Consider the following 18,599-nt stretch of genomic DNA (forward strand, 5'->3'; position numbering starts at 1 on the left):
GGACCAAGAACAGAACCCTGAGGTACGCCGACAGGCAGAGGGATAGAAGTAGAAGAGGATCCACCAGAGTGAACACTAAAGGTGCGGAGGGAGAGGTAGGAAGAGAACCAGGAAAGGACAGAACCCTGGAATCCAAGTGAGGACAGGGTATCGAGAAGTATGCTGTGATCGACAGTGTCAAAAGCAGCGGAAAGATCAAGAAGAATGAGGATGGAATATTGACCTCTGGATTTAGCCAGTAATAGGTCATTGGAGACTTTAGTAAGCGCAGTTTCGGTTGAGTGGAGAGGGCGAAAACCAGATTGTAGTGGGTCAAGAATAGCATGTGAGGAGAGAAAATCAAGGCAGTGGCGGTGAACAGCACGCTCAAGTAATTTGGAGAGAAAAGGAAGGAGGGAGATGGGTCGAGTGAAGGCTTCTTAAGGAGAGGTGTGACCACAGCATGTTTAAAGGCAGCAGGGACAGTCGCAGTGGAAAGTGAGAGGCTGAGAATAATACAGATAAAAGGAATAAGAGCAGGAGAGATGGCATTAAGAAGGTGGGTGGGAATGGGATCAGAGGAACAGGTGGTACATTTTGAGGAAGAAAGGAGAAGTGTAGTTTCCTCAATAGTAACTTCAGGAAAGGGAATGAGGGGAAGGAGAGAGAGGGGAATGGACTAGTGGAGGGAGAGGTGGTGAGGTAGAGAAAGCAAGGTTTATCTTTTGAACCTTGTTGTGAAAGAATTCAGCAAGGGTCTGAGGAGATAATGAAGGGGGAGTTGGGGGTGGGGGCACCTTGAGGAGAGAGTTCAATGTGGTGAAGAGAAGTCGAGGATTAGAGCCAAGAGAGTTGGTCAGTTGGATATAATAATCCTGTTTGGCACGTAAAAGAGCAGATTGGAAGGAGGTCAGCATGAACTTAAAGTGTAAGAAATCAGCAAGGGCCCGAGATTTCCGCCAGATGCGTTCGGCGGAGCGGGTACAGGAACGTAGGTAGCGGATATTAGAAGTCAGCCAAGGTTGGGGTTTTGTACGCCTTACAGGGCGGGTCATCAAAGGTGCAAGAGTGTCTAAGGCAGAGGATAGAGTATTGTTGTAAGAAGAAACAGCCTCGTTGACAGACGTGGATGGTGCCACAGTAGAGAGGAGGTTTGAAACATGGGAGGATAGAGATGAAGGGTCAATATCGTGAAGATTCCTAGATAAATTAGATAAGATAGGACGGGACTGGGAGGGAGGAGATTTAAGTGTGAAAGTTATAAGATAGTGATCAGAGGAGGGAAGATCAGAGGCAAGGAAACTAGCAGGTGAACAGTTGGAGGAGAAGATGAGATCAAGACAGTGACCATTTTGATGAGTGGGGGAGGTGGAGCATAGTTGGAGATTAAAGGAGGACGTTAAAGCGAGTAACTTGGAAATATAAGAGTTGGAAGGATCATTAGCAGGAATATTAAAGTCACCAAGGATGAGAGAGGGGGAGGAAGGATCATGGAAGAAGGCAAGCCAGGCGTCAAAGTCACTGAGAAAGGATGAAAGGGACTTATCAGGGGGACGATAAATGACCGCTATTCGAAGAGGCAGAGGAGAGAAAAGGCGGATAGAGTGGACTTCAAAGGAGGAAAAACAGTGAGATTGAGGTGGAAGAAGGGGTTGAAATCTGGAGGAGGGAGAGAGAAGTAGTCCAATACCGCCCCCACGGCCAGCAGGGCGAGGAGTATGTGAAAATAGATGACCACCATGGCACAGGGCTGCGACTGAAGCAGAGTCATCAGGACAGAGCCAGGTTTCTGTTAGGGCGAGCAGATGGAGGTGACGCGAGATAAAGAGGTCCCGGATATAGGAGAGTTTGTTACGGATAGAGCGGGCATTCCATAGGGCGCAAGAGAAGGGCAGAGAAGAGGAGGGGAGTAGAGAAATAGAGATGAGGTTAGAGAGGTCGCGGTGAGATCTGTAGAGTTGGGATAGTAGTTGGTGAGCGGGGCCAGGATTGGGATTGATGTCACCGGCTGAGAGTAAGAGAAGGAGTAAAAGAGAGCGGAGGAGAGGTGTGGCCACGAAGGCGTCAAAGGCGAGAGGTATTTAGGTGGAATGAGGAAGGCAAAATGGACGGAAGAAAGAGGCGGAGATTAAAAGCCAAGAGGGAGGAAGAGGGTAGGAGAGAAGGTGAGGTGATGAAGTCAATGGATGGGAAGTGAGTTCCTGTAGCGGAGAGAGGTAGGGGGTGAGGTAAAAGATTAGGAAGGGACAGAGCTAGGAAGAGAATGTGAATAGGGGCCATAAATGATTAAGGTACTTTAGCAACTGGAAAAAGATTAGATACAAAGAGAAAAATGCCCCGCGCGCACACCTAGAGCGGAGGCCCTGAGTGGATCAGAGTGGACCTGGGTGTCACCCGGAGAAGGCTGTAAGGATATGCAGATGAGCTGCAAGTCCTCCAGAGTCTAGAGGAATATGGTGATTTCTCCGGATTCCAATTGAATCTTATGAAATCAGAGGCATTAGCTAGCACTGAAGAACTTAAGTGTGAGTGGGGGAATAGTTTCCCATTACATTGGGCACAAGGGTCATTTCGGTATTTGGGAATCCGACTGCCGATGGATACGGGCCAAATATATGATCTTAATGTTACCCAACTACTAAAGGACATGAAAGACCAATTAATAAAGTGGTCCACACTACATTTGTCTCTGATGGGCAGAGTGCATATATATCACATGATAATTTTTCCACTTTGGCTATATACAGTGGTGGAAATAAGTATTTGATCCCTTGCTGATTTTGTAAGTTTGCCCACTGACAAAGACATGAGCAGCCCATAATTGAAGGGTAGGTTATTGGTAACAGTGAGAGATAGCACATCACAAATTAAATCCGGAAAATCACATTGTGGAAAGTATATGAATTTATTTGCATTCTGCAGAGGGAAATAAGTATTTGATCCCCCACCAACCAGTAAGAGATCTGGCCCCTACAGACCAGGTAGATGCTCCAAATCAACTCGTTACCTGCATGACAGACAGCTGTCGGCAATGGTCACCTGTATGAAAGACACCTGTCCACAGACTCAGTGAATCAGTCAGACTCTAACCTCTACAAAATGGCCAAGAGCAAGGAGCTGTCTAAGGATGTCAGGGACAAGATCATACACCTGCACAAGGCTGGAATGGGCTACAAAACCATCAGTAAGATGCTGGGCGAGAAGGAGACAACTGTTGGTGCCATAGTAAGAAAATGGAAGAAGTACAAAATGACTGTCAATCGACAAAGATCTGGGGCTCCACGCAAAATCTCACCTCGTGGGGTATCCTTGATCATGAGGAAGGTTAGAAATCAGCCTACAACTACAAGGGGGGAACTTGTCAATGATCTCAAGGCAGCTGGGACCACTGTCACCACGAAAACCATTGGTAACACATTACGACATAACGGATTGCAATCCTGCAGTGCCCGCAAGGTCCCCCTGCTCCGGAAGGCACATGTGACGGCCCGTCTGAAGTTTGCCAGTGAACACCTGGATGATGCCGAGAGTGATTGGGAGAAGGTGCTGTGGTCAGATGAGACAAAAATTGAGCTCTTTAGCATGAACTCAACTCGCCGTGTTTGGAGGAAGAGAAATGCTGCCTATGACCCAAAGAACACCGTCCCCACTGTCAAGCATGGAGGTGGAAATGTTATGTTTTGGGGGTGTTTCTCTGCTAAGGGCACAGGACTACTTCACCGCATCAATGGGAGAATGGATGGGGCCATGTACCGTACAATTCTGAGTGACAACCTCCTTCCCTCCGCCAGGGCCTTAAAAATGGGTCGTGGCTGGGTCTTCCAGCACGACAATGACCCAAAACATACAGCCAAGGCAACAAAGGAGTGGCTCAGGAAGAAGCACATTAGGGTCATGGAGTGGCCTAGCCAGTCACCAGACCTTAATCCCATTGAAAACTTATGGAGGGAGCTGAAGCTGCGAGTTGCCAAGCGACAGCCCAGAACTCTTAATGATTTAGAGATGATCTGCAAAGAGGAGTGGACCAAAATTCCTCCTGACATGTGTGCAAACCTCATCATCAACTACAGAAGACGTCTGACCGCTGTGCTTGCCAACAAGGGTTTTGCCACCAAGTATTAGGTCTTGTTTGCCAGAGGGATTAAATACTTATTTCCCTCTGCAGAATGCAAATAAATTCATATACTTTCCACAATGTGATTTTCCGGATTTAATTTGTGATGTGCTATCTCTCACTGTTACCAATAACCTACCCTTCAATTATGGGCTGCTCATGTCTTTGTCAGTGGGCAAACTTACAAAATCAGCAAGGGATCAAATACTTATTTCCACCACTGTACCTTACAAGCTCTCCCAATACGGTTGCTGTGACGAGATTTGACTGCACTTCGGAGAATGGTGGTGAACTTTTGTTTGGCGGGTAAGAAGCCTAAGATGAAATGGCAGCATCTGGTGGGGGCCCAGAGGCAGGGGGTTTGGGACTACCGGATATGCGTACGTACAATCATGCATGTTTATTACGCCACCTACGAGATTGGATCCTGGGTACTACCACCTATACAGATATGGCTATGGAGCGAGCATATTTTCATCCGTGGCATGTGAACTACCTATTACATGTAAAACGAGAAAAAATGCCTGAGAGGGTTAGACATAGTATGCTGTTGGGACCTTTGTGGCACTTATGGAGGGAGTTGCTTAAGAGGTGGGGATAGGATCCATCCAATAGCATATTACTTCCATTATATGGAAATGATGATTTTACACCAGGTAGTAAAATGTTTTTACGTTTGGGGAGCGTGCCAGGTGCCCTTGACCTGGATTGGCCACTGTCGGTGACAGGATGCTGGGCTAGATGGACCTTTGGTCTTTCCCAGTATGGCACTACATATGTACTTATGTACTTATGTAGAGAGAATGTTGTTTTCCGAAGACTTAAAGTTCAGGTAGTAGCACTGCTAGAAAGTTTTATTCAGGAGGATGGAGCAATAATTTCCGCAAATGATTTTAGGCAGAAATGTTGAAGGGGACCTGCAATGATCTTGGCGTATCATCAACTGTCTCACTATATACAAAGCCTTCCGAAAGATGGCTTATCGTTGGGCTTTGGGAAGAAGTTGAGGGAATTCTTAGAGGGAGATGCGGTCGGACAAGTCTCGGTTTCCTGGTTTTGTAGGGAATTGGAGAAAGGGCAACCAGCGAGGAAGGTGCAAGAGGTGGCAGCACGATGGAGCCAGGATGCACAGAAACTAATACCTGAGTGTCTCATAAGGATGTCACTTGTAGGGGTGCCACGGGTAATACACAGTGCAGAACTCCAAGAGTGTCGATTCAGAGCTGTACACAGAGCTTACTTCTCCCAAAGGCGGGCATTTCATGTAGGGGTAGTAGATAATGACAAATGTAAAAAATGCGAGCAGGGGGGTGCAACATTTATGCATTGCATTTGGCAGTGCAGATATATTAAATCATTCTGGCACGATCTAGCTAAATTTCTTAGTGGGGTCTTAGGATTCTTGGTAGTTCTCACATTTGAAAGAATGATGTGTAGTGTAATTGGACAATGGGGAGCAGGCACACAAGGGGAACATATTTTCTTAAGTAAGTCTTGCATAGTGGGGAAAAATGTATTCTCAATCATTGGATTTCGGACTTACCTCCTTCCTACTGGTATTGGAGGAATAAGCTCCACCAACTTATGTTATGGGAATCAAGGGGGGGCGAAGCTCTCGTCAAAAAGACAGTGGAGATTTCTGGCCACATGGAAACCATATCTAAATAAAGTGTTTCGAAGAGCATGTAGTCAAGTCCTGAATAGGTTGCCATGGGGCAATACAGGGAGAAAGGAATCATAAGTTTTGGGGTACGCATACAGGATTTGGGAGGGTGGGTGGGTGGGATCATAGTGGGGAGGGAAATGGATGGGATAGGAAGGGAGGAGGGAGATAAGGATTTATAATGGGACACGATTAGTAAACCTAGACAGGGGGTTTGGAAGTGGAGTTGGGAAGGGGGGGAGGAAATGTTAAAGCTTTGATGGTGCAATCAATGTATTGTCATTATTTAGAGTGTTTGTTATTCACTAGTTGTGTTCTGAGATGGTGGAATGTTAACTTTCTTGTGCCATCAATAAAAATTGTTGAACCTAAAATCCAGAGCTTGGTTTTATTTTTTTCCCCCCTTTTTGAATCTTTTTAATAGGAAGCAGAGATTGCATTTCCCCACGAGGGTGCCTGCTTACAGAGAACATTGGCTGCTACGATGCCCCTAATCATGAACAGAAATTACTTTATCAAGTGGCGTACCGAGGGTGGGGCAGTGTGAGCGGTCTTTCCCAGGTGCACACGCTGCAGGAGGGGTGCAGGGAGCGGCTGTCGGCTCCGCTGGTTCCCTTTTTCCTCTGCTGTTACTTCCTGTTCCGGTTCAGAGAGAGCAGGAACCTGCGGAGCCGACAGCCGCACAGCTGCTCCCAGCACCCCAGCAGGGACGAAGAAAGCACTCGGGGGGGGGGAGGGGAGTGCGCAGCAGCGAAACGCCCTGGGTGGCAGCCGACCAAGGAACGCCACTGACTATGTCAGAAATTGTCCAAGGTCTAATCTTAATCAGGTGGCAGGGTGTAGCTGTCTCTTTTCAGTAGACTTGTCATGAAAATACACACCTGTATTCACCCACCGGCACACTGACCATAAAACCTCCAGGGACTTCTACTAATATAATTTAAAATCTATTATTGACAGGCTATTCAATTCTTAATCCTGATGTTATCTTCAAGATTAAAAAGGAAGAGAAACATCTCACACAACACTATGAATTGGAGGGAAAAGAAAACATGAATGACCCCAGCATGAGTAAGTAAATGTTTGGTAGTTAAAGGGATTTGCATTTTCAGATCACAGGAGATGATGTGGAAACTTAAAAGCTGCTTCATAATATAATATTATAAGTCCATCAGTGAATCTTTGTAGACATGTTTGTTTTCTCATCACAGGTCTTCCGATTGTAACGTCTGTGTTCTCACTGAGCATTAAACAAGAAGAAGATCTTCCCTTCATGGAAAATCGTGAATCAGAGATGCCTGAACAGATTCACCTTCCTGTAACAGGTAAGCGTAAAATTCACTTTTTATTGTTTATATTCGTAAAACTGCCTTCCATATCATCAAGCTGATCAATCCATAGACTGGTGGGTTGTGTCCATCTACCAGCAGGTGGAGATAGAGAGCAAACTTTTGCCTCCCTATATGTGGTCACGTGCTGCCGGAAACTCCCCAGTATGTTCTCTATCTCAGCAGGTGGTGGTCACACACAGAAGCAGCTCTGGCTAGGCCTCCAAGCCTAATTTTTAGGTTTTGTTGAGTGCCTGGGGTTGAGGGCTCTTCTTGAGCAAGTGCAAACCTGGTGGCGCCAGGTCCCTCCTTTTCTCCCCCCTCCCGCTGGCTCCGTTTAAAAAAAAAAAAAAATTTTGGACGTCCTTAAAGGCGTTTATTTCTACGTTTATTTAAACGTTTATTGCAGCTACTCACTGGGACACCAGGTCGTTACAGCTCGGAGCGGACAGCAGGTAATTTTTACCTTTTATAGCGGGCAGGGGGTTCCCCGATTGGTCTCCACGTGGCCCATGGCGTCGGAGGGCGAGGGCGCAAAGTGTCGCTCCCCGGATCGCGTGTGCGCTTCCAGAGGGGATGCGGGGGTCTTAAAGTCTGATTCGCCCTTGTTGGGTGACAGTTTCGTGACCGATGAGTGTCCCGGTCCTTCCTCCGGCGTGGCGGTTTTTCCCGCCATAAACGCCCATCCCCCGCGGCTCGCCTCCGCCATATTGGTCGGCCACGCGGCTCGGACGGCTTCTTCTTGGGCCGCCCTTGAGGTGGGAGACATTGATGCCATGAACGCCCTTAATTTGGGCGACGGCACAGAAGCGGCTAAAGTTAAGCGCCGTTCTTCCCGCGCGGCTCCTTCGCGGAGTGTCGCGCCGGACGCCATCTTGGATGCGCAGCATGTCTCTCCCCCGCTCTTGCGAGCGCCGGTTGAGGGTGCGTCTAGGGCTGTAGCCCAGGCTGCGGAAGTGCACAGTCTGGGGGGTTTTGCTGCTGCATCAGGCCTTCCTTATGCAAAACGCTGCCCCTGCTCCCTCGTCTGGTAAAGAGGTTGAGGCCCCCGGAGGTAAACGCCCTCGGGTTGATTCCCAGGCCTTGGAGGACTTTGTCTCCTCCGATGTAGATGAGGGCAGCGTATCTGAGTTCTCCCAACGGTCCTTTGCGGATTCCTTGGAGGAGACGGATCCCCGCTCGGATGGAGCGGATGACCCCTCTGCAGCGCGGCTCTTTAGCTCAGAGGATTTGCCCAACCTGTTAGTGCAGGCCATGGGCATTTTGAAGATTTCCTCTCCGGAGGACGTCTCTCCCTCAGCCCCTGTTGGCTCTGCCATTATGCTGGGGACGAAGCGCCCGCCTAGAACCTTCCACGTGCATGATGCCATGCACACCTTAATTTTGGCTCAATGGGATGTCCCGGAAGCGAGCCTTAAAGTGGCTAGGGCTATGTCCCGCCTCTATCCTTTGCCTGAAAGTGAACGTGAGGCCTATCTGTGGCCTACCGTGGATTCTTTAATCACTGCGGTGACTAAGAAAACGGCGTTGCCGGTGGAAGGTGGCACGGCCCTAAAGGACGCCCAAGACAGAAGATTGGAGGCGGCCTTAAGGTCATCCTTTGAGGCGGCTGCTTTAAGTTTGCAGGCCTCAGTTTGCGGCTCCTATGTGGCCAGCCTCCCCCAGGGTCTCGTACCCAATGACGGGGCCTTGGTCCACACCCCAGTGCAGATTGGAGGACGGCTGTCCTCGTTTCTGGGCGAGTGGACCACAATAACTTCAGACGCTTGGGTGCTGGAAGTCATCAAAGACGGCTACAAGCTAGAGTTCTGCCGACCCTTAAGAGACGGGTTTGTACTCTCTCCCTGCAAGTCTCCGGTCAAAGCTGTGGCAGTGCAGCAGACCTTGGACAATCTGATCCGCCTGGGTGCGGTCGTTCCGGTGCCAGAAAATCAGCTTGGCAAGGGACGTTACTCCATTTACTTTGTGGTACCAAAGAAAGGAGGTTCTGTACGGCCTGTCCTCGACCTCAAAGGGGTCAATCGGGCCTTGAAAGTTCGGCACTTTCGCATGGAGACTCTCCACTCTGTTATAGCGGCAGTGAAGGCAGGGGAGTACCTGGCATCCTTGGACATCAAGGAAGCGTACTTGCATATTCCCATCTGGCCTCCCCATCAACGCTTTCTGCGTTTTGCAGTCCTGGGCCGACACTTCCAGTTCAGAGCCCTCCCGTTCGGGTTGGCTACTGCTCCGCGGACCTTCTCCAAAGTCATGGTGGTCATCGCGGCCTTCCTGAGGAAGGAAGGAGTACAAGTCCATCCTTATCTGGACGACTGGTTGATCCGAGCCCCCTCTTATGCAGAGTGCGGCAAAGCTGTGAACCGGGTGGTTGCTCTTTTGAGCTCCCTGGGGTGGATCATCAACTGGGAGAAAAGCCAGCTGCGCCCGACTCAGTCCCTGGAGTATCTGGGAGTTCGATTCGACACCCAAGTGGGCAGAGTGTTCCTGCCAGACAATCGGATTGTCAAACTTCAGGCTCAGGTGGACCAGTTCCTAGTAGCCTCTCCTCTTCGGGCTTGGGACTATGTGCAGCTGTTGGGCTCTATGACGGCCACGATGGAAGTAGTGCCCTGGGCCAGGGCTCATATGAGACCACTACAACACTCTCTGCTGCAGCGCTGGACTCCGATGTCGGAGGATTATGCTGTGCGCCTTCCCTTGGACCCAGCAGTGCGCAAGGCGCTGAGCTGGTGGATGCAGACAGACAAGTTGTCCGCAGGAATGTCTCTGGTGACCCCGGAGTGGAATGTTGTCACGACGGACGCCTCCTTGTCGGGCTGGGGAGCCCACTGCTTGGGAAGGACAGCGCAGGGGCTCTGATCTCCTGCAGAGGCAAAGTGGTCTATCAACCTCCTGGAACTCAGAGCCATTCGGTTGGCGCTTTTGGAGTTCATCCCGGTACTGGCGTTGAAGCCAGTACGGGTCCTGTCGGACAATGCCACGGCTGTGGCCTATGTCAACCGCCAGGGAGGTACCAAGAGCGCCCCTCTAGCCAAGGAGGCTATGAGTCTATGCCAGTGGGCGGAAGCGAACCTGGAGCAGCTGTCAGCGGCCCACATTGCCGGAGTCATGAATGTCAAGGCGGACTTTCTCAGTCGCCATACCTTGGAGCCCGGAGAGTGGCAGCTATCTGCTCAGGCGTTCTTGGACATCACGAAGCGCTGGGGCCAGCCGAGCCTAGATCTGATGGCGTCATCGGCCAATTGCCAAGTGCCGCGCTTTTTCAGCAGAGGACGGGACCCTCGATCCCTGGGAGTAGATGCTCTTCTCCAACAGTGGCCGACACAAGAGCTTCTCTATGTGTTCCCGCCCTGGCCCATGCTGGGCAGGGTGCTAGACCGGGTGGCAAAGCATCCAGGCCGGATAATCCTGGTGGGTCCGGATTGGCCCAGACGTCCCTGGTATGCGGACTTGATCAGGCTCTCAGTCGACGATCCTCTGCGGCTGCCAGTGGAGCAGGGCCTGTTGCATCAGGGTCCCGTGGTGATGGAGGATCCCTCCCCCTTTGGTCTTACGGCCTGGCTATTGAGCGGCAGCGTCTGAGGAAGAAGGGCTTCTCAGACAAGGTCATCGCCACTATGCTGAGAGCGAGGAAGCGCTCTACTTCTACTGCTTAAGCCAGGGTTTGGCGTACCTTTGCAGCGTGGTGTGAAGCAGGCTCATTTTCTCCATTCACTGCTCCAATTTCTTCAGTGTTGGCATTCCTGCAAGAAGGTCTGGAGAAAGGCCTGTCGCTCAGTTCCCTTAAAGTCCAGGTAGCGGCCCTGGCTTGCTTCAGGGGCCGCCTGAAGGGTGCTTCCCTGGCTTTGCAGCCAGATGTGGTGCGTTTTCTCAAGGGAGTTAATCACCTGCGCCCTCCTCTGCACTCGGTGGTGCCTGCGTGGAATCTCAATCTGGTGCTAAGAGCATTACAGAAGCCGCCTTTTGAACCCTTGTCGAGGGCATCTCTGAAAGACCTGACGTTGAAAGCAGTCTTTTTGGTGGCTATCACTTCAGCCAGAAGAGTTTCCGAGCTCCAGGCGCTCTCATGTCGAGAGCCTTTTCTGCAGTTCACTGAGGCAGGAGTGACTATTCGCACAGTGCCTTCCTTCCTGCCCAAGATTGTCTCTCGCTTCCATGTGAATCAGCAGCTCTGTCTCCCTTCCTTTCGTAGGGAGGACTACCCAGAGGAATACTCTGCTCTTAAATATCTGGATGTGAGACGAGTCATCATCAGATACTTGGAAGTGACCAATGATTTCCGGAAATCGGATCATCTGTTTGTCCTGTTTTCAGGTCCTCGTAAGGGTCTGCAGGCTGCTAAGCCTACAGTGGCAAGATGGGTCAAGGAAGCCATTGCAGCGGCTTATGTGGCCGCAGGAAAGGTGCCGCCTATCCAGCTGAAGGCTCACTCCACTAGAGCTCAGGCAGCCTCGATGGCAGAGGCCGGGTCCGTCTCCTTGGAGGAGGTATGCAAGGCGGCAACTTGGGCATCGGCCCATACATTCTCCAAGCATTACCGCTTGACTGTGGCGGCACGGGCGGAGGCCCGGTTTGGAGCTTCAGTGTTGAGGTCAGGGATTTCAATGTCCCGCCCTGGGTGAGTACTGCTTCGGTACATCCCACCAGTCTATGGATTGATCAGCTTGATGATATGGAAGGTAAAATTATGTATCATACCTGATAATTTTCTTTCCATTAATCATAGCTGATCAATCCATAGCTCCTCCCAGATATCTGTACTGTTTATATTCTGGTTGAATTTTTAGGTTCAAGTTTAGTCTTCAGTTACTTCAGGAGGACTTCGTGTTCAAGTTTTTTCACTTGGATTCTTCAAGAGTTGAGACGAGTTTGTGTTACAGTGAGCTGCTGCATTCCTCTCCCCTCCGTTTTACGGGGCTGGATTGAGACTTAAATTCTGCCGGCACTCCCTCCCGCTTCGTGCGGCTGTAGGGCAGCTTTGTACCCCTCCCGCTTCGGCGGTGTTAGGGTCAGTCAGCTCCTCCCGTGGTTGCGGTTGCAGGATAAGCCAGATCCCCCCGCATCGGCGGGTGTGGTGTCCCTCCCCCGCTCCGCGGGGATGAGCTGGACGGATTCCCCTCCCCCACTTGTGTGGGGATGAGCTGGGTTAATTCCCCTCCCCCGTTTCGGCGGTGGTGAGCTGGGCAGAGTGTCCCTTTGTGGGTGTAATTCTCTAAGTGCTGAGTCCTGCGGATGGAGCTTTGATATCGACATACTGAGGAGTTTCCGGCAGCACATGACCACATATAGGGAGGCAAAAGTTTGCTCTCTATCTCCACCTGCTGGTAGATGGACACAACCCACCAGTCTATGGATTGATCAGCTATGATTAATGGAAAGAAAATTATCAGGTATGATACATAATTTTACCTTATGCACTTCAGGCAAATGATAAAACAGAGAACGTGAAATATAAACAATATCCAACAAGTACAGTATAATAAAGACAATAAATAACAACCAGACCAAAAAGATAAATAGAATTAAAATACAATTTAAGATCAACAAAAGCACTAGAATAAACATTTTAAAAACAGAGGCATCCGAAACAACAAAGACAAATTTTATACAAATAAAGGCAGATGAAAATAATCAAGTCTTACAGATGGACCTTTTTTACTAAAATGCAGCAAGTTGGTTTATAATTATAGTGGAGGAGTAGCCTATTGGTTAGTGCAGGGGACTTTAATCCTGGAACTGGGTTCAATTCCCACTACAGCTCCTTGTGTCTCTGGACAAGTCACTTAACCCTCCATTGACCCAGGTACAAATAAGTACCTGTATATACTATGTAATATATAGGTACAGCTTTGAATGTAGTTGCGAAAAAAACACAGAAAGGCAGTATTTCCCTATTTGAGATTCTACATGGAATGTTGCTAGTAGAGGAGTAGCCTAGTGGTTAGTGCAGCGGACTTTGATCCTGGGGAACTGGGTTCAATTCCCACTGCAGCTCCTTGTGACTCCAGGCAAGTCATATAATCCTCCAAATAAGTACCTGTATATACTATGTAAACTGCTTTGAATGTAGTAGCAAAAACCACAGAAAGGTGGTATAACAATGCATACCCCAAAACTTTACAAAGCGGTTTGCTCAGACAAATGGTGACGGAACCCACGAGGGAGGGAGCAACGCTGGATCTGGTGCTCACGATTGGGGATAGCGTGTCAAATATCCGAGTGGGTGCCCACCTGGGCAGCAGTGACCATCAAACGGTTTGGTTTGATATTACAGCTAAAGTGGAGAGCGGCCACTCAAAACTCAAAGTTCTGGATTTCAAGCGTGCTGACTTTAGTAAAATGGGGGAATACCTGAGGAAGGAGATGATGGGCTGGGAGGAAATACGAGAAGTGGAAGGACAGTGGTCCAGGCTGAAAGAAGCTATAAATAAGGCCACGAACCTTTATGTAAGGAAAGTAAATAAAAGCAAGAGAAAAAGGAAACCAATATGGTTCTCCAAGCAAGTGGCTGAGAAAATAAAGGCTAAAGAGTTGGCGTTCCAGAAATACACAAAAACTAAAGAAAAGGAACATGAGGAGGAATGCAGGATGAAACTGAAAGAAGCCAAGAGAGAGAGACGTCTGGTGAAAGCGGAAGAACAAATGGCTAGAAATGTAAGGAGGGGTGACAAAAATTTCTTCAGGTATATAAGTGAAAGGAGAATGACTAAAAAGGGAATTGTGAAACTAAAAGATACTGCGAACCGCTATGTGGATAACGATGAAGAAAAAGCAAATTTGCTAAATAGATACATACTTTTGTTCTGTTTTCACAGAAGAAAATCCTGGAGAAGGACCGCGATGGACTGCAAAAAGTATAAATGAGATTGAAGTGGATAGAGCACCGTTCACAGAAGAGAGTGTGTATGAACAGCTTGAAAAGCTAAAGGTGGATAAAGCCATGGGACCGGATGGGATCCACCCCAGGATATTGAGGGAGCTCAGAGAGGTTCTGGCGGGTCCTCTTAAAGATTTGTTTAACATATCCTTGCAGACGGGAGAGGTTCCGAAGGATTGGAGAACGGCGGAGGTGGTCCCTCTTCACAAGAGTGGTGATAGGGAAGAAGCTGGAAACTACAGGCCGGTAAGCCTCACTTTGATTATTGGAAAAATAATGGAAGCGATGCTGAAGGAAAGGATAGTGAATTTCCTGGAAGCCAATAAGTTGCAAGATCCGAGACAACATGGTTTTACCAAAGGGAAATCGTGCCAAACGAATCTCATTGAGTTCTTTGATTGGGTGACAGGAGAATTGAATCAAGGACGAGCTATGGACGTAATCTACTTAGATTTCAGCAAAGCTTTTGACACAGTTCCCCACAGGAGGCTCTTAATAAACTGGAAGGGCTGAAGATAGGACCCGAAGTGGTGAACTGGATTAGGAACTGGTTGACGGACAGAAGCCAGAGGGTGGTGGTGAATGGAATTCGCTCGGAGGAGGGAAAGGTGAGTAGTGGTGTGCCTCAGGGATCGGTGCTGGGACCGATTCTGTTCAATATATTTGTGAGTGACATTGCCGAAGGGTTAGAAGGTAAAGTTTGCCTATTTGCGATGATACTAAGATCTGCAACAGAGTGGACACCCAGGAGGGAGTGGAAAACATGAAAAAGGATCTGAGGAAGCTAGAAGAATGGTCTAAGGTCTGGCAATTAAAATTCAATGCGAAAAAATGCAAAGTGATGCACTTAGGGAATAGAAACCCTCAGGAGATGTATGTGTTAGGCAGGGAGAATCTGATAGGTACGGACGGGGAGAGGGATCTTGGGGTGATAGTATCTGAGGATCTGAAGGTGACGAAACAGTGTGACAAGGCCGTGGCCGTAGCTAGAAGGTTGTTAGGCTGTATAGAGAGAGGTGTGACCAGCAGAAGAAAGGAAGTATTGATGCCCCTGTATAAGTCGTTGGTGAGGCCCCACCTAGAGTATTGTGTTCAGTTTTGGAGGCCGTACCTTGGGAAGGATGTAAAAAGAATTGAAGCGGTGCAAAGAAAAGCTACGAGAATGGTAAGGGATTTGCGTTACAAGACGTATGAGGAGAGACTTGATGACCTGAACATGTATACTCTGGAAGAAAGGAGAAACAGGGGTGATATGATACAGACGTTCAAATATTTGAAAAGTATTAATCCGCAAACGAACCTTTTCCGGAGGTGCGAAGGCAGTAGAACGAGAGGACATGAAATGAGATTGAAGGGGGGCAGACTCAAGAAAAATGTCAGGAAGTATTTTTTCACGGAGAGAGTAGTGGATGCTTGGAATGCCCTCCCGCGGGAGGTGGTGGAAATGAAAACCGTAACAGAATTCAAACACGCGTGGGATAAACATAAAGGAATCCTATTCAGAAGGAATGGATCCTAAGGAGCTTAGCAGAAATTGGGTGGCAGAGCCAGCCGGTGGTGGGAGGCGAGGATAGTGCTGGGCAGACTTATACGGTCTGTGCCAGAGCCAGTGGTAGGAGGCGGGGATAGTGCTGGACCGACTTATTCGGTCTGTGCCCTGAAGAGGACAGGTACAAATCAAAGTAGGGTATACACAAAAAGTAGCACATATGAGTTTGTCTTGTTGGGCAGACTGGATGGACCATGCAGGTCTTTTTCTGCCGTCATTTACTATTTTACTATATCAAGTCCCATTCCTTAACAGCAACTAATAAGTGCAAAGGCTGTGTGGTAACTGTTTGGGATGTGCTCATCATATATATATATATTTTTTTTTTGGTTACATTTGTACCCCGCGCTTTCCCACTCATGGCAGGCTCAATGCGGCTTACATGGGGCAATGGAGGGTTAAGTGACTTGCCCAGTGACAAGGAGCTGCCTGTGCCTCAAGTGGGAATCGAACTCAGTTCCTCAGTTCCCCAGGACCAAAGTCCACCACCCTAACCACTAGGCCACTCCTCCCACACTGTGGATAACACTCTTGTCCTTCCTGTCTCATCAGCTCGTAACCAGTGTTGCCAGGTGGGCGGTTTTACCGCCCAATTGGGCGGTTTTCCGCGACCCGCCGCGGGAAATTTTTGCCCGCGGCGGGTTGCGGTTTTTTGGGCTGGTTTTTGTGCTTCGGGCGGTTTTTTTAGGTGGCTTTTTCGGCCGCGGTGGGCGGGGTTAGTGACGTTTTTGGGCGGGGTTAGTGACGTGGGAGGCGGGGTTAGTGACGTGGGAGGCGGGGTTAGTGACGGGGAAGGCGGGGCCGATGACGGCGGGGCGGGGTTGATGACGGCGGGGGCGGGGTGATGACGCGGGGGCGGGGGTGTCAGGGGCGGGGTTTGAGTTTGGGCGGGTTTTGGGCTGGATTTTGGGCTCCTTTAGGCTGGAAAAATATTTTCCACCTGGCAACCCTGCCAGTGTTGCCAGGTGGGCGGTTTTACCGCCCAATTGGGCGGTTTTCCGTGACCCGCCGCGGGAAATTTTTGCCCGCGGCGGGTTGCGGTTTTTTGGGCTGTTTTTGGCCTTCAGGGCGGTTTTTTCGGCCGCGGGGGGGCGGGGTTAGTGACGTTTTTGGGTGGGGTTAATGACGTTTTGGGCAGGGTTAGTGACGTGGGAGGCGGGGCCGATGACGTGGGAGGCGGGGGCGATGACGGGGAGGCGGGGCCGGTGACGTGGGAGGCGGGGCCGGTGACGGCGGGGGCGGGGTTGATGACGGCGGGGGCGGGGTTGATGACGCGGGGGTGGGGGTGTCAGGGGCGGGGTTTGTGTTTGGGCGGGTTTTGGGCTGTTTTTTGGGCTCCATCGGGCTGGAAAAAAATTTTCCACCTGGCAACCCTGCTGCCTACGCGGAAACAGCAAGGTGGGACGTGGCAGCAGAAGGACCCCGACGCTGATGCTGGCATCCTGACCTGTTCTAACCACCGCCTGCAGCTGCAGGTACGGACAGTGGACGAAGACGATGACAGGCGGGCGCAGAGAGATTGAGGGAGGGAGAGCGGATGTGAGAGCGAAAAGAGAAACCGAAGACAGGGACAAAAAGTTAAAAATGCATGGGGCAGCAGGGGAGAGAGAATCAGAACACGGACGGTCGAATGGACGATGGTGCAGGTGTTGGGGGGGGGGGGGGGAACCGGGGGACAGTGCTCCCCCACTACTTGACAGTAACTTGTCCTCTCCCCAACAAACGGGCCCAGCCGCCCAGCCCAGCAACAAGTCTGCTAATTCTTACCAGAGAGACAGCAGACAGGTATGCTGCTTGCTGTGCGATGCAGCTCCACGACCAGCTGCTGAGGTGAACCAGAGGCAGCCCAGGAGCACACTTACAATCTCTTGCCTTCGCAGTGCAGCACGAGGAGGCAGGGCTGCCGCACACCATGCATGCACCAATATCAGGTGACAGCTGGTGTGTTTGGGCATGCATGCCTCCAGCCTCCCGCTGCAATTTGTGTGTGTGTGGGGGGGAACTTGAAGTCCCTGCTGACAGCTGAACAACCGGCTCGCAAAATTCTTCAAAAATTAACAACCGGCTCTGCAGAGCCAGTGCGAGCCGGCTCCAGCACACCACTGACCAGAACCCTCATCCACACTCTTATCACCTCTCGCTTAGACTATTGCAACTTGCTTCTCACAGGTCTCCCACTTAGCCATCTCTCTCCTCTTCAATCTGTTCAAAATTCTGCTGCACGACTAATATTCTGCCAGTATCGTTATGCTCATATTAGCCCTGTCCTCAAGTCACTTCACTGGCTTCCTATCCGTTTCCGCATACAGTTCAAACTCCTCTTATTGACCTATAAGTGCATTCACTCTGCAGCTCCTCAGTACCTCTCCACTCTCATCGCTCCCTACATTCCTCCCCGGAAACTCCATTCACTGGGTAAATCTCTCTTATCTGCACCCTTCTCCTCCACTGCTAACTCCAGACTCCGTTCTTTTATCTTGCTGCACCATATGCCTGGAATAGACTTCCTGAGCCAGTACGTCAAGCTCCATCTCTGGCCGACTTCAAATCTAAGATAAAAGCCCACCTTTTTGATGCTGCTTTTAACTCCTAACCCTTACTCACTTGTTCAGTACCCTTATTTTATCATCCCCACCTTAGTAATTCCCTTATCTCTTATTTGTCCTGTTTGTCTGTCCTAATTAGATTGTAAGCTCTGTCAAGCAGGGATTGTCTCTTCATGTTCAAATGTACAGCGCTGCATACGTCTAGTAGCGCTTTAGAAATAAGTAGTAGTAGTCTTTGAAGTTATTGTGCTGAAAAATTCTTTACCAGACATTGGGGTCAATTCTATAAAGGTGCAGCTAACAGGAGCCTGAGGTAAGAACACTTAAGCCAGCCATTGAGTAGATTCTGGAGATACACATGTAAGTTACGATAGGAGTGGCCTAGTGGTTAGGGTGGTGGACTTTGGTCCTGGGGAACTGAGGAACTGAGTTCAATACCCACTTCAGGCACAGGCAGCTCCTTGTGACTCTGGGCAAGTCACTTAACTCTCCATTGCCCCATGTAAGCCGCATTGAGCCTGCCATGAGTGGGAAAGCGCGGGG

The 18,599-nt window shown here is 49.7% G+C and overlaps 1 protein-coding gene across 1 annotated transcript in view; it reads left to right on the forward strand.

Moving 5' to 3' along the window:
- The window catches only part of LOC115466428 (zinc finger protein 493-like), a 102,703-nt gene that overhangs the window by 13,268 nt on the left and 70,836 nt on the right, over positions 1-18,599 (forward strand). Inside the window, exons 3-4 of the mRNA XM_030197646.1 lie at positions 6,717-6,827; positions 6,968-7,081. Of these exons, the coding sequence (XP_030053506.1) occupies positions 6,717-6,827; positions 6,968-7,081 (225 nt within the window). The remainder of the gene's footprint in view (positions 1-6,716; positions 6,828-6,967; positions 7,082-18,599) is intronic.

The sequence above is a fragment of the Microcaecilia unicolor genome, chromosome 3 (assembly GCF_901765095.1).
Source record: "Microcaecilia unicolor chromosome 3, aMicUni1.1, whole genome shotgun sequence".
Taxonomy (NCBI): Eukaryota; Metazoa; Chordata; class Amphibia; order Gymnophiona; family Siphonopidae; genus Microcaecilia; species Microcaecilia unicolor.